The sequence below is a fragment of the Sitodiplosis mosellana genome, unplaced genomic scaffold (genome assembly GCF_009176505.1).
Source record: "Sitodiplosis mosellana isolate CC-2019 unplaced genomic scaffold, AAFC_SMos_1.0 Smas_scaffold_3, whole genome shotgun sequence".
NCBI classification, from domain to species: Eukaryota; Metazoa; Arthropoda; class Insecta; order Diptera; family Cecidomyiidae; genus Sitodiplosis; species Sitodiplosis mosellana.
This window is the reverse complement of record NW_022595246.1, coordinates 5638738-5653902: the sequence shown is the minus strand read 5'-3', so window position 1 is coordinate 5653902 and position 15165 is coordinate 5638738. Positions and strand designations below refer to the sequence as shown.

Below are 15165 nucleotides of genomic sequence, written 5' to 3'. Positions count from 1 at the left end.
TTCGACTACGAATCCCTTTGACATTTCACGTTCGTAGTGTTCGGGCTGTCACTTGTTGATGTATTTCACAACTGCGAAATATCAAAATGTTTTCAAACAGAACAGTCGCAATTCTGGTGTAGCATTTTTTCATTGAACTTTGTTTGGGTCGGCAGCAAGTGAAAATATCCCGAATTTCTGTACAACACACCGCAAAATGGAGCCAAATGTCAGTATTAAATTGAAATAAAACAAATTTTCTGGTTGAATGATTGGAAATTCAATGTAGAGTTGTTCTTATTCGATTCTGATAATGATTTTGTCGACATTGCAAATTCTAGGTTTTGTCGGCGAAGATCATGTTCACAGATGTTGTGAAGCGAATGGAAAAAATGTCCAACTCAAACGACATGGCTTTTAAAAAAATTAAACTCAGAAATTTCTTCGACGCCATGTTTGAGATGCAACAGAAATTTCGCGCTGAAAACGGACCACAAGCGGTAATTTTTGATATTCAGTGACAAAATCAAAATGGATTTTCACTGTAAAATTCTGACAATCAAAGCAATTTCCTATTTTAATCATACTTATATTTCATATACAGAATGCCAGCTTTTATCCATTTTTGCGAATTTTTCTGCCCGAATATGATGAAACGGAACGTGGTCCATATGGCATTCAAACCAAAAAGTTGGGTCAACTGTTTGTCAAAGCGCTAGCGATAAATGCCAAAAGTGACACCGCAAAGAAATTGACAAATCTACAAGGAAGGGATACCGACTATGGTGACATTGTGTTTGAAGTCATGAAAAGTCGTTCACCTGAAAACGGTACACTCACCGTTTACGAAGTGAATGAGTATTTGGATTTGATTGCTGACCATTTCGAACAAAATGAACAACGCAGTAAGTGTGATTGAACGTAGACACTTATCGCATGCGCTGTTGAAGTTATGAATTTTCCCATGAATCGAGCTTCTTTTTTTTCCCCAGAAATCGATAATGAAATAGCTCGCATGCTGTTGAAAATGTCGGCTCTGGACCGAAAATGGCTGACTCGAATCCTGTTGAAAAAGTTGAAGCTGGGCTTGGGTAAGCAGTACATCTTGCAAACGTATCATCAACATGCACCGGAATTATTCAATAAATCTTCTCACTTGTCACGTGTTTGTGAGCTCCTTGAATCAAATTTGCCGATAGATGCAATCCGAAAAAGAATCATTGAGTTGTTCAAGCCGATTCGATCAATGTTGTGCGAACGCGGGTACATCTCAAATATCAATGGGATGCTCAGTAAACATGCCTACTATTTGGAAACAAAGATGGATGGTGAACGATATCAGCTTCATGTGAATGGCACTGAATTCAAATACTTTTCACGCAATTGCAAAGAGGAGATGACACAAATTTTCGGTGCAAACAGTACAACGGGTTTGTACTCTCCATATCTGTACCATCAATTGAATGGCAAGGTGCGAAATGCCATCTTCGATGGAGAAATGATGGTGTGGGACCGTGAAGCTGAGACTTTTTTGAAAAAAGGTACTTTCTTTCTATTCGATTAGTAGTTCTTCTGATTTTATAGTGCTTAGATTGAATTTGAAAATGAAAAAATAAAAATAAAAAAAGAGATTCAATGCTTTGAATAATCTTCTTTATTCGTACAATAAAATGGAATGGAAATTATTGGTTTTTTTTTCGTAAATACAGCTGAGAACTTCACTGCCAAACACCTGACAAAAAATGATACAAAGTTGATTCCCTGTTACTGTATTTACGATCTGATTTATGTGGATGGCGAGTGTCTCATCGATAAGCCGTATGCCGAACGCATTCGAAAGTTGAAGACCATTATCACAGAACAAAAAGGTTCATTGATGCTATGCGAACGCATCAAGCTGCGTGATGGTGCCCACTTCCTCGAACTCTTTAACAAAGCATTCGATTCAAACGAAGAAGGAGTTGTCATCAAACAAGAAGATTCCAAGTATCGACCGGGGCAACGTGAAAAAGGTGGATGGTTCAAAATGAAGCCAGATGTAAGTCACATTGTTTTCATTATTTAAAACATTTTCAACAAAAAAAAACATTCGATTTGATTCGATGTGAAATTGACTTTAATAACATGCATATCGTATATGGAAATCTTATACTTAATCTATCAAATTATGCCATTTTTCCACATCAGTACGAAAACAACTTGATCAGTGACTTTGATTTGCTAATAATCGGTGGTTATTACAACGAAAAAAGAACAGCGGTCGACAGTTTTTTGCTGGCTGTTTTCAAGAAAACCTCTATCGAAAGTGATGCTGGTGTGTTCTACTCCGTGTGCAAAATTCGAAATGGTTTGAAGCGGTCACAATTTGCCGAAATTTTGGATAAACTTCAGCCATACCGTCATGAGATCGGAGGTCGTTGGCAAAAGCTTCCAGATAACATCGAATGGGCGAATGCAAATCCAGATTTTTGGTTTGATCCAAAGAAATCAATTGTTTTGAAGATTAAGGCGAGCGAATTGACGCAAACAACAACATACCGGACAAGCCATTCTTTCCGATTTCCACGTGTGATGGAAATTCGGTATGACAAAATGTGGTACGATACCTGCACTTTGAATGAATTCCAAACTTTTTGCGCAGTAAGTTTGACATTGTTTTTTGCTTTTTCATCGACAATTTTGTGGTAAAGATGATGGTGAATGAGCCAATTCGTTTTACAGTCCAATTCAAAGGTGGAAAAATTAACCAAACGACACGCGACAGCTAATGATTTGACGTCCGGTGCCACAGTTCCAAAGCGACAACGCGGAGCTGTTTCAAAGACTCTGCCACCTGTTACATCCGCCTCAAATGAAGTAAATTAATTTGATTGATTAACTTTTTGGAAATTTTTTGAAATTTGCACATCGAATCTAATTCATTCTGATCAATTTTAGATGACAGTTGACAACGTTTGCCAAGGGCGTGAATTCCACATTTTGGGCGGTGATAAACAATTGGAAGCTATAGTCAAGCGACACGGCGGAAAAGTGGTTGGCTATCCAAGTATGTTTTTGTCTACTTATTCAACCCCGTTTTTGCATTTTACATCATAATTCCGACTTGTTATCAAAACAACATTTACGTTTTATTCATTTTGTCCTAGATTTAAGAACATTTGTCATCATTGCCCCGAATCCGAAATCAATCAATGCTGGAAAGTTCATCGAAAAGAAGCAGTACAACATCGCCACGAAAGAATGGTTAATTGAAGCGCTTGGCAGTGACCAGCCTTTGACTGAATTGAAAAAGTTTACTGCAGCTGACATGGTCTTCGCAACGGAAGAACTTAAAGAGCAATTCGACGCCGAATTAGATGAGAATGACGATTTTGAAACGCCACCGATTAATTTTGAAAATCTGAGTGTGTCTGTCGAGCAAATGGATACCAATGTATGATCCCTTTTCAATGGTTTTCTTTATAAATTCAAAATAATAATGAAAGGAATCAGAAATGAAATTAAAACTTGACATTTTTCAGGATCAGTCAAACTTCGAGGACAATGAGCCGAACGAAGATGAAATTGATATATTCGGTCATGTTCCGCATATGCCAAACGACGTCATTGTCGATCAACCAGAAGCTGGTGAAAAGGTTGCTGTGCCGATGGATGAAGCACCATCGAATGTAAGACCATTTAATTTGGCATGAAAAAGTGGAAAAATTCAAATAAATACTGAACTTTGTTGTATTTCAGGATCAACCAATTGACCAAGCAGTTGTTGAACCGATCGTTTTGATCGACGAGCCTCAAGAAATGGAGCAAGATGCTGCCCTAATTTTCGATTCAGTATACGAATATGATACACAACTCATTGAACCTGTGATCAACGAAGAATCGGTTGCTGTTGCAAACAAAGTAGAAGCGATGGACGATGTCGACCCCACACAAATGTTCAGCCCTTTCGTCGGATATTTTTATCACGACGAATCTATTGCGAAGAACATCGACATCACGTTTGCAGAATGCGCGTTCATCGGCGGTGGCGGTGTCTGTATGGATACACCGGATGACATTCGAGAGTCATCATCGCGATTGACGCACATTTTTGTTGATACCGACAGCTTGGATCACGCCAAGCTAAAGGGAACCGTCAAGTCATTTGGTACGGAAAATATCGACGACATCGTGTTTTTGCGCTATCAATGGGTATCAGACTGTGACGCTCAGAAGAAACGCATTTGTGATACGAGCTACAAAGTTGAATTGTAGACTCAAGATAGGCCCATGCCTATAGCTATTAAGTGCAATTTAACGTAAACATTTATTTTTCTAAACCAAAGAAAAGAGAGAGAGAACGAAACGGTACTTTCGCAACAGAAGCCTAGACATAAGAAATCAATCATCTCGTGAATAATATTGTACATACATTTAACAATTTGCTATTGCAATTCATCTGTCAAAGTAATTACATACATTTCAACTTGTTTAAAATTAGCCGATAAATTAAATGTTTCTAATGGAAAAAGAGACGAGAAGAGAAGCAAAAAAAAAAGATGCGGTTCAAGTAAATAGCTCAGATATTCAATGTGTCGAATATGTTTTGAGAATGATGGATTTGAGCGGATTACCATATGGAATATTTCAGAAAAAGAAGTGAAAAGCGAGAAAACGCACACACTTTTTTTTGTTAAACATACATAAATTATTACTAATGGAATGCTGTACGTCGACAAATTTGATGGTTAACACATCGAACCCGACATTCGAACCAAAAAAAAATAACACCAATCGAATATTTTCCGTCAAATGTAATCAATTATTTCGAAATGTAGTTGATGCAAATTGAAGAAGAAGAAGAAGAATTTTTTTCTGTTCATTATATGATACAAATTTATGTTAGCCACAAGTTATTTTTCCTATTGGAATGTAATTCCTTTGAGAGAAAAAAATGTATTCGCTGCAGCGATTGAAAAGCAATAATATTTACATAGTTAACATACAACTAAATCCAATGTAACACCAAAAACACTTCTGAATAAAAGCCAAATGACCGTTTATTCAAATACTAAATGAATTTGCATTTCATTACACTATTGACAATTCGCCCCATTATCCCGAGTGAGTAATTCATTTGGTCTAACCGTACACATACGCTAGACGCATTCGACAAATATTGATTTTCATGGGAAATCAAGAGAGATACCTCTCTCCTTCTCTCTCTCTCTCTCTCTCTCTCTCTCTCTCTCTCTCTATCTCGTTCAGCTTATTCATTCATTAAATTGTCCGACGGATGCCCTTGCTCATATTTTACAGTTAAATCCAAAATTCCAATGTCTACAACGCAGAATGACCAATGAGTATTCAAGCATGGTTTTAAATTGATCTTTGATTGACTGATTCCAAGGGGATGGTGGATTTGAATAAATTATTCTGTCCATTGGTTTCTCGGGTGACACTTGAAATCCCAAAATAACCCAACAGTAATGATTGAAGATGATATCGAAGAAGTATTTACAATATTGATAATAGCCGAGTATCAAATGTCTTAGACATCAACTTAGACGACTAGATATGCAAATTTAAATACACAAAACCGATACTCGAAATGCTATCCTGTTGTGTACCCAATTTGTGTTCGAAAATCTTTTGTATGTTCCGATATTTCTGCAAAAATATGCGTTGAACAGTTTGTTCATTCTCTTTCGCAGCTGAAAATCGGAAAAATAGCTCACTTGAGAAAAATCGTCTTGTAAAGATTTTCTCTAATTTTCGAAAGGTTGGACAGACACGCAAATTCCAACCGTTCGTTTAATTTGATGGAAATTGATTTTTCTCTAGCTCTCTTTCTCTCTTTTGAAATATCGGATGCCAAGGAGTCTTCGAGAGATAAAATTAGAAAGGAATTTTTTTCGGTGTATGTGAGTGTGTCAAAGGTTAGTCAGAAAAGGCGTCGAAGCTTGATACTCAATTGATACCAAATTGGTTATTACAAATTTATTGCCAAATGTCTGTTGAGTGTGTGCCTTGTTTATTTTTCTCCCATTTGTCTCTCTTGTTCCTTCTCCTTCGTATCTCATTCGGCACTCGCTTTTTTTCGTTCTTACTTGTTGCGTAGCGTTCGTGCTTGTGTTTTCTTCAAAATGTGATTATTTATGTATCCGTTCGGTGCATATCACATTGCTCACGCAAAATGTTTTCTGTCATGTCGTTTTATTATAGGCCGGGGCACACGGATCGTCGTCAAATCGATTTTACGTTAGAATTTATGTATCTGTGCAATTAGATGCTGTCGGTGAATACAACAGAGCTCAGCGAATTGCTTCTTAGAAAAGGAAAAAAAATACAACATCGGCCAAATAAAAATGGAGGAAAAAAAATCATGACATGTTTATGAGCTAATGCAACATATTGCAGGTTCTCGTAGAAAAAACATTCCATCGCTCGTTCCGTTCTTAGTTTGATCTCGTCGGCATCAAAATGAATACTTTTATTGCACGCTAATTGTGCATTGAACAAACACTTGTGTAGCGTGTGTACACTGTACATCCAAGCAAAGTAAATTTCACAGTACATTTAATTCTTCTGGCATTTCCACAGTGGCTTTTGGTTGGCTGACAACGGCAGCGACAGCAAAGACGGTTGAGGTGGCAGGCGAAGGCATCAACAGCACAGTCTAGGCGAATACGCTCTTTGTACTTGAGCACGGCGTGTGTATGAAGAGGTTTTCGGGCGCTCTGCCCCATGTAACACGTACACTTGTTGAATGTAATAAACGTTTATGCCGTCAAAATGAATAAATTATTGCCATTGTCTTATCGAGGCACAAAGGCGTTGATTGTATCGACATGCTTCGAAATGAATAAATGAGCCAGATGAATTGATACAACGCGATTTTTGCCATATGATTTTCTTTTTCGATTATAGCGCGACGGCATCCCATTTCATGCGGCAGCATTCATTTCACGCAAAATTGATATAATGAATAAAAATATGGTGTTTCGTTTCGCCTTTCTTTGCTTTCATCACGTGGCATTGCTTGTTTCATTTGAATAATTCAATTGATTTTCGCCGATTTTCATCGGCGCGAGCGAAAAAAAGCGCCATACCAAGCAAATTTGATACGATATTGCACGTTTTTCGACGAGATTTGGATATTGGATTTTGAAAATTACATAATTTTTTCGTACAATCCGCGATTTGTATTGAAATTTATGAACTACTGTTTTGCGAAAAAAAAAGACCCCAATTTCCGTACCTTTCAATCAAAGTACTCGATAAATGAATTGATACATCATTGTATTTTTCTATTGGCAAACACATGGACGTGTTCACTTGCGTTGAAGCATCGTCAAGAACCTCCCATCGATTGGAAAATACCAATAAAATACTATGTGTCGATGTTTCGCTTTGCCGTTTTCCTTTCACTCTCTTCTCTCTGCCCAGACACTTTGTCTAGTGCCACATTGTGTATCTCATTCTGACAGTCACACTTGGCCGAGATTTTGCTGCTCCTCAACAAACTGAAATTAAGAGCACTAATTTGTTTATTCATATTTTTCTGGTTGTTGTTTTTTCTCTTTCTTCGACTAGTGTGTGTGTGTGCGTGTGTGTTTGTTCTGTCTTCCGTTTGAAATGCAGATGTTTGTTTTGAATGAGAAGTGTGAAGTGGCCCGTTATTCTTTCCCTGCCTACTACTAAGACTGTGCTCCTAATGGAAATTTGCCGAATCTCTCTCTCTCTCTCACACACGCTCTCTCTTTCTCCATTCCTTTCTCGCTCGTTCGCCCGTCCTAATACCAAAGCTAGCGTAAAAGAGACGAAGAAAACGAAATGAAATGTGAAAATGAAACAAAGTTTGTGAAATGGGATGATTTTTGTTAACAACATTCTTTGAGTACGATTTTGATCTCTCTCGCTCGCTCGCTCGCTCTTGCTTCACCATGGTTGATACATCACATACTGACACCGAACATTAAGTGTATCGCATTGCTTTACGCATTTGTTATAAATAAATTGGCCAGTGAAAAAAACCTCGTCAGTTATCATTTACACGCGAACAAAAGTGTTTCGAAGCGAGAAAAAAACGAACAATTCTGTTGTTTGATCAATTAAAAGCCATTTATAAAGTGTGAGTTTAGCGTGTTATTTGTTGAGCATTAAAGTTTCCTGAAACACGATATACAGAAGAAGAAAAACCCTTCAAAAAAATAAACGTGCAGGATTTGAAGCATTTCTTTCATTCATACATTGTTCCACGTATTTTGTGTGTGTCATTTTCGGAACCAAGTGTAAAAAAAAAGATGTCGTTTGATGAAGAATTAATTAGTATGAGTCCCGAAGATGTGTTATCAGTGGAGTCGCAAAAGGCAAAGCGATATCTTCGTACACCAAAATGTGCGAGATGCCGTAATCACGGTGTAATTTCTTGCCTAAAAGGTCATAAAAAATTGTGTCGATGGAGAGAATGTATTTGTCCAAATTGTCAACTGGTTGTCGAGCGACAGCGTATAATGGCGGCTCAGGTACGATCCAATATGTATTACCATCCGTATCAATCAATTGAATACATAACATCGCATTTTCATTTCATTGAACTTTCAAGAAGACAAATAGAGAGATAGAGAAAACGAAAATAGAAAAAGTTCGTTAGTTAATAAGACAGTTAGGTTAAAGTTTTATATCGACCATCGTTGTTGGTATTGTCCTTACATAGATACAACCTGAAGCTGACATCCATCTAAATTTGTACGTTTGTGTTATGTGGTTTTAGGTCGCCTTACGACGTCAGCAAACCTCTCAAGATGCGAAAGGGATTGTTGATGTTACGAAAACACACTCAATGGAAACGCTATTAGCACAGAAACGTGTTTACCAAAAGCATTTACGCAGTATCCAACAGTCGTCGCTTGCTCGGAACATTTTGCAAGGTACGTGCCATTATTCGTTGTGTCTATTTAAATTCTAAAAGTGGAAATTTGGATTTAAAAGAGCCGTGATTAGGTCATTATCACTTAGTATGCATGCGGATTAGATGAAAAGTGGTTCTTAGCCCGACGTTAATCGGGGGAAAGAGAGAGGGAGAGAGGGAGCATTAAGATACTCAACAATCCCCATTGCAATTATTGAAATTTTCTAGTCTCTTTTGTATAATTATTGAATTATGCACGCTACATACAAAAACACCTCCACCGACACCATCTAACACGGCACGCAACAAAAATTGTAACAAAAGTCCATGCCATTCATGTTTTTTTTTCGAGATCATGTTACAGGAAACCAAATTTTTTTCTCGCTCGACTTATGAATGGAATGATAATTTCAAATTGGATGCAAAAGGAAATGAGAAAAATTCGGTCAAAACCTTCTTGACACAATATTTTCCAACACTTACGCTGTGCTTGTTTTCTTGAGCTGAATGAAAATGGAGAAGAAAAAAAACGGCCGGAAATAAACCAGTGATTATTGACTTTAGATAATCTCCGTTAAGCAGTGCATGTGTTCCATTTGGAGAAATTCGACACATTTCGTTTGTTTTTGTTTTTAGAGGCCCAGTGTTGGCGAAAGAAATGTTTCAGTTTCTTTTTCCGTTTTTGTGTTGTGCCATTTCGATTTGATTCAGTTTTATTTTCACACAAAGTTGTAAAAACAATATCCTGCATATGTGTGTGCTGGAATGTGAATGGTCCAAATGGGCCAAATGGGCTGGAGAGCCGGAATGGTTCCATGCTGTTTCTTGTGGTTGACCTTTTTCTAGTTTTGCATTTCACTTGCCATTTCATCATACTTTGTTCACGGTGCAAACTTTCCCCATTTGATGGTTTGTGTGTATCATATCATAAATGTATTAATTTCATTTTTATTACACATGCCCCATTTCCCAATGTGACGAAAATAAAACCGTCTAACAATGTGAGTTTTCAAAGTTTTATTGAAATAATTTTCAATGGTCACGGTTTTGGAGAAGAGAGGGAAAGAGAGTGAGAGGAAGAAAGAGAGTGAATTTTAAAAGGTCGACGGGTTTCGCCAGACAAAGTGTCACCATCGTCGTACGGAAAACACATATGAAATAAACGAATGAAATTTTATCCTGTCATAAAAATATTTTCGTCATCATACTCTCACTTACTCATTCACTTCGAAATGGAAAACTCCTACCGCGCGAAAAGGTCTCTGTAATTTATATGGTGATAAAAACAAATAGAAAAATACGAACGGCAACAAAACGAAGACGAAGCGAAAGATAAAACAAAAATGTCAAAGGACGTTTGAGTGTTGAATACACATCTGAAGCGGAGGAAAAAAAAACATATGTAGTCATTTGACACTTTCACTGACTGAGTCCTTTCCACGATGCTGGACAAAGCAGAGAAAGAAAGAGAGAGAGGAAAAGAGCAACAGACATTTTTTTTTTCTCTCGTTTCGCATTTTTGGTGTTAAAAAGGCATCACCAAATGCTTGGATTCAAATTACCCAGAAAAAGGAAAAGTTACTCAAATACCAGAAATCTCTTGTTGAACACGCGGAATAAATCAGATTTTATAGCTCTACTATTTCTCACTGATTTATGTTATTCCAGTTGGTCTTTGCAGAAGTTTGCCGGAGCGACTCTGCTGATATTTATTGGTCACGATTTCGTACGGGATATCCACAAAGTTTTTAAACAAACATCGAATTGAATTCGATACATCGACTTATTGTCGAAGTTAGGAATATGTGTTGCAATGAATTTCTATGTGAATCCACAAGTTGAGTTTTCCCTATCAACTTTGTTCATTTAATTTTCACAACCAAATCAATGTAACAGATCAAATTGTTATATTATTCTAGGTCAAGAATAAACATACAATATATCAAATTGCCGCTGTCAAATATTTTCGGTTCGCTTTCGCTTGGCAAAGATGCAGAACGCGTACCAAACAGGAAAAAAAAGAAGAGAAATAGCGACAAACATGCGGTTGACGAAAAGAAACTCCATCGAAACATAATTTTCATGCCCTTTTCATGCTTATTCTTCGGTGCGTTGGTAGCAGCAGTGTTTTTGTGCATGGCAGACATACCGTCTCCGTGGTCCCAAATTCTCAACGCATCCTCATCAATTCTATCTACTTTGCTTGTTCTCAATTTCATTCATTCTCTTTTTCTCTTTCGTGTTTGCTTCTCAATCTTCGGCCACAACAAGAAATGCTGCGTGTATAAATAAGATTGAAACATTATCATTCATTCGTTTGATGAGTTGGAAATGTGTATGTGTGTTCATATTTTCGGTGTATAATTTTGTTTTTTCTGACAACGATGCAGAAAATGCGTCCGTTCCATAGCCGCTGGGCCTAGAAGTCGTTTCCAAAATTCAATAATTTGGTCGTTGTCGAAAAATTTCCCTTATTTTCGTTGTTCCACCGTTGAGATGTGCGTGTATGTCGATTTCATTATAGTAGCAGTTATAAAGTATGGCGCAACTCGCCACTGAAAGCTGTAGACTCTACGTATTAAAATCGTACCATCAGTTCACTCAGTTGCGGTGTTCTTTGGTGATGCCAGTCGTTGAATTGTGTCGTTACGTTATTTTCCGTATAATTGGTACGCATGTCATAGATGCTCTTTTTCACCCTCATGACCGTCGAATTTCGTTGGTTTCTTTTTTGCTCTTTGCTTTCGTTCTCTGTTTTCTTGCCGATGCTATTAATGCTGCCGCTGCCGCCTACCTTTTCACAATTCTCAGCGTATTTTTCGTGCCATCAGCTTTCCACCGTCAAGCCGCCACTGCCGCCTTTACTTAATCCGCATCACCGCAACAGTGAGCAGTTTTCGCTTCGCATTTAATGTGAAAAATTAAACGGGTGACTGGATTTTATGAGTGCTGTAATTTGATAATATTCTTCCTTTCAATTGACGAACAATTTACATACATAATATTCATATTTTGCCAAACAACTTGAACCACGCTCTCTCTCTCTCTCTCTCCGCCTTTCGCCACATTTAGTGAAAAAATAAATAAATTTCTCACCGAGTATAATATTGAATTTCATGCTTATTTCACAGAGTACAAACGATTCCCAATGTACGTGTCACCATTAACGGAACGAATGCGAAAGCGTAAAGCATTTGCTGACAGTGAATTAGAGAGTAGCGCCCATTTATTTGCATTACCCACCTCTTCATCTGTCGGCAATTTATCATCACCATATTCGCCACGCTTGACGATACCAATCATGCCGTTAACCATGCATTTATCTAGTATCATCGATTACAGCACAACACAACAATCAATGAAAACAAACGAAAGTGAATCAATCGACTATTTGCCCGCACCAACATCATCACCACCATCGCCGCCATTATCATCACCACAACAGCAACTAACACCATTATCGCTGCCACCGTTGTCAACAATGGACAGTTATCGATCGAACGAGTATGCGTGCTCAGAATCATCACAACAACGAATTCGAATAATTGATGATGCTAAACTCACGAATATGAATCGACGAAACAATGATTCGTTGATTTATAGTCCATCAACAAATGAAACAAACAACCATTGTACCATCACCAATACCACTGCCACCTCCGCCAAACCGAAGCTGTCATTTTCAATTGAATCCATTATCGGGATTAAATGATGTTTTCCATAAGAATTTATAAACAATGCCATTTTCACCCGTTTATAGCTCAAAAGCCATTGTGTTTTATTAAAAAGAATATAAAAGCCACACAAATCAATTGTATTAAAGTTCAATGTAAACCAAAAAATAAGAAAGAACGCCTCTATGTTCATTATATATGTACTGTTTAGCTTATTACTTTTAAGTTGATGATAATAAAAAAATGCTCAATTAAAAAATACGTTCATCGACCAGCTTTTCTTTCTCAATTTCTCAATCTAATTGTTTGAATCTCAATGCCTTCAGATTGACAGCCATCGGTTTGAGAACTGGATTGTGATTCAATGGAGTGATTGCTACGCATTGAAACGGCATCGGTGCCAGTGATATAGGTAACAGCCGTTTGCTGTGTGTTACGTCTTACATTGTATTTTTGGCGATAGCCCCGGTAAGTGATGAAAACGATTCCCCCAAGGATGAAAATGGCAGAAAACACCATTCCAATCACACTGGCAGCCGAAATATTTGAATCGAACACGGTGACACGGAATTCATCGGAACATTCACTATCGCTTCCGATGGGTTTCGCCACGCACATCCATTGACCTTGATGTTGTTTACGATCAACTTTTTTCACAATTATCGAACAATAGCCCGAGCTCATCTTACGATTTGGATTAAAGTAGTAGTTATCCAGCAAAGGACTAAAATTCCAAATAACAGTTATATTTATATCAGTCGATGTGAACCATATTTAAAAAAACAAACACGTATGCATTACTTGTGAACGGTTGATTTCTCATTGATACTAAAACTTTTACCATCCGGCTGCAAAAACCGACAATACTCCAAAGGAACATGCTCTGGAATGCTATGGCATTCAAGCACCATAGAGGTAGCCTGCTGAGCGTCTTGAAATAAGTTTGTCGAAACCAATGGTGTTTCTGTACGAATTTAACCCGAATAAGAGTCAAGTATTTAATGTGGTTTCCGATGCCATAGTGCAGTAAACTGTTGTGAATGAAAACCACTTTGAGCACGACGAACAAACATTCTTTACCTGCGATACGAACACTGATTTCTTGAACAGAGTCTGCTGACGACTGCTCCGTTGCGCCCATATGACACGACCATATACCCGAGTGATTGTGATTAGCATTCAAAATGGTTAAACCGCATTCACCGAGCTTGATTCCAGTTCCATAATACCTTAAGAAAAACCATATTCTTAATAAGCTAAAATGTTTAACATGTATCGATTTTTTTGTGCACACGCCCGAAAATAACCTGTATATGTCATTTGAATCATCGGGTTCTTTTTGGTCAGACATTGAGATTATTTGTCCAGATGGATCTCGAAACCAGCAATAATCGGTTGGAATGTATCGCTTGCATAAAATATTCACTTGCGTGTCCTGTAGACCATAAACATCGCTAGATTCAACGTCACCTGTTTAAAAATGTATTTTACTTTGAATTTTACATATCGAAGGTATTTTCAATGTAGCGTTTTTTTTGCTGCTCAAAATGGAAAAGGAGAGAAAGAGAAAAAACGAGAAACAAAATTATGAGTTCAACCTTGTGAGCTAGTTTTTTGTGGAACACTGCCATCAATGATGGCTCCCATCGTTTTCAAATGACCGTCATCGTCAACACCGATGAAGCACTTCCATGGCGATTTATCGCTGTCGTCTGCGTTCGCAATTGAAATGCCACATTCACGATTCGCAAAACCGTTGCCAAAGTAACTGATTCGCTCTTCACCTCGACCGTCTTGCAAATTGAAGCCAGTATCATCGTTCAATCGCAAAAATCGACAGAATTTCAACGTTTTTCTCGTATTCACCAATTTACATTTCATATTCAATGACGATGTGCTGCTATTGTGCTCAACAAAAGTTTGAAACTGTTCAACTACAATTGATAAGATAAGATAAGTTATATGCACGCATACATGTACATCATTTCATTTTATTTTCGGCTCTGATTCCATTCTGCTTACCATTCGTCTTGACATTCACTTCAAATGTTACCTCGTGTGTTTTACCCTTGACGCCTGATACCACATTCCAAATGCCATTACCCTCGGCATCACTCTTGAATTTGGGAAAATCACAATTTTCATGTTGGGGAAACGCTGTTTTCGTTTGGTCGGGTCGCAGAACGTAGCAATACTCCGTTTGTTCCAGTGCAATGTCAACATCTAACGAGTCGATCTCTTTTTTTGCCGGTTGTTTCGGATCCTCGGCTTCGATGGAAATGATATCAATCGAAATATATAAAATTGTTTGTTCCTCGTAATAAATTACTGTGGAAGAGAGTCTTTCTCTCTTTTCTTTTCGAAACGCAATAACTCAATAAAATCGGAATATATATATATATGAGGCTGTGAGAATGAAAATGGCAATACAGGAATAAACATTCTGAAACGAAACATAAAACTGCAAACACGCAAAAGTGAATCATGAATGTTTGAGCAGCAGCAGTGAACCATGAGTATCGGCACGTGTGCGTAAATTCATGATTCGCTTCAACACAGTGCGCATTCAAGATTCACTTTTGAGAATTTTCTTTCTTACTCACGTACCGCGCCTACCCG

General features: G+C 37.7%; 3 protein-coding genes across 3 annotated transcripts in view; 2 read left to right on the top strand and 1 right to left on the bottom strand.

The window, feature by feature from the left end:
• The first annotated feature begins 24 nt into the window (after positions 1-24).
• Positions 25-5034, top strand: LOC129566398 (DNA ligase 4). Its single transcript, XM_055442284.1, has 11 exons — positions 25-208; positions 321-479; positions 584-884; positions 972-1520; positions 1689-2017; positions 2167-2619; positions 2701-2835; positions 2917-3025; positions 3126-3412; positions 3501-3647; positions 3718-5034. The coding sequence occupies exons 1-11, from the start codon at positions 197-199 to the stop codon at positions 4231-4233; spliced, it is 2997 nt and encodes a 998-aa protein (XP_055298259.1). The 5' UTR covers positions 25-196; the 3' UTR covers positions 4234-5034.
• Positions 5035-8291: 3257 nt separating this feature from the next.
• On the top strand, positions 8292-12584 carry LOC129565763 (doublesex- and mab-3-related transcription factor 2). Its single transcript, XM_055440976.1, has 3 exons — positions 8292-8486; positions 8735-8891; positions 12004-12584. Exons 1-3 carry the CDS (start codon positions 8292-8294, stop codon positions 12582-12584), a joined length of 933 nt encoding a protein of 310 aa, XP_055296951.1.
• A 31-nt stretch (positions 12585-12615) lies between these two features.
• LOC129566399 (uncharacterized) overlaps positions 12616-15165 on the bottom strand; it is a 4502-nt gene continuing 1952 nt past the window's right edge. Inside the window, exons 3-8 of the mRNA XM_055442285.1 lie at positions 14569-14814; positions 14145-14480; positions 13854-14016; positions 13627-13775; positions 13348-13510; positions 12616-13270 (exon numbers count right to left, since the gene is read on the bottom strand). Of these exons, the coding sequence (XP_055298260.1) occupies positions 12832-13270; positions 13348-13510; positions 13627-13775; positions 13854-14016; positions 14145-14480; positions 14569-14814 (1496 nt within the window). The 3' untranslated portion in view covers positions 12616-12831. The remainder of the gene's footprint in view (positions 13271-13347; positions 13511-13626; positions 13776-13853; positions 14017-14144; positions 14481-14568; positions 14815-15165) is intronic.

Excerpts from the sequence above, each read along its gene's own strand:
- LOC129566398 (XM_055442284.1), top strand. Across the intron at positions 480-583 it reads CTGAAAACGGACCACAAGCG|AATGCCAGCTTTTATCCATT; the intron begins GTAATTTTTGAT and ends TTTCATATACAG. Across the intron at positions 885-971 it reads CGAACAAAATGAACAACGCA|AAATCGATAATGAAATAGCT; the intron begins GTAAGTGTGATT and ends TTTTTTCCCCAG.
- LOC129565763 (XM_055440976.1), top strand. The coding sequence starts at position 8,292 with ATGAGTCCCGAAGATGTGTTATCAGTGGAGTCGCAAAAGGCAAAGCGA. Across the intron at positions 8,487-8,734 it reads AGCGTATAATGGCGGCTCAG|GTCGCCTTACGACGTCAGCA; the intron begins GTACGATCCAAT and ends ATGTGGTTTTAG. Across the intron at positions 8,892-12,003 it reads TGCTCGGAACATTTTGCAAG|AGTACAAACGATTCCCAATG; the intron begins GTACGTGCCATT and ends CTTATTTCACAG.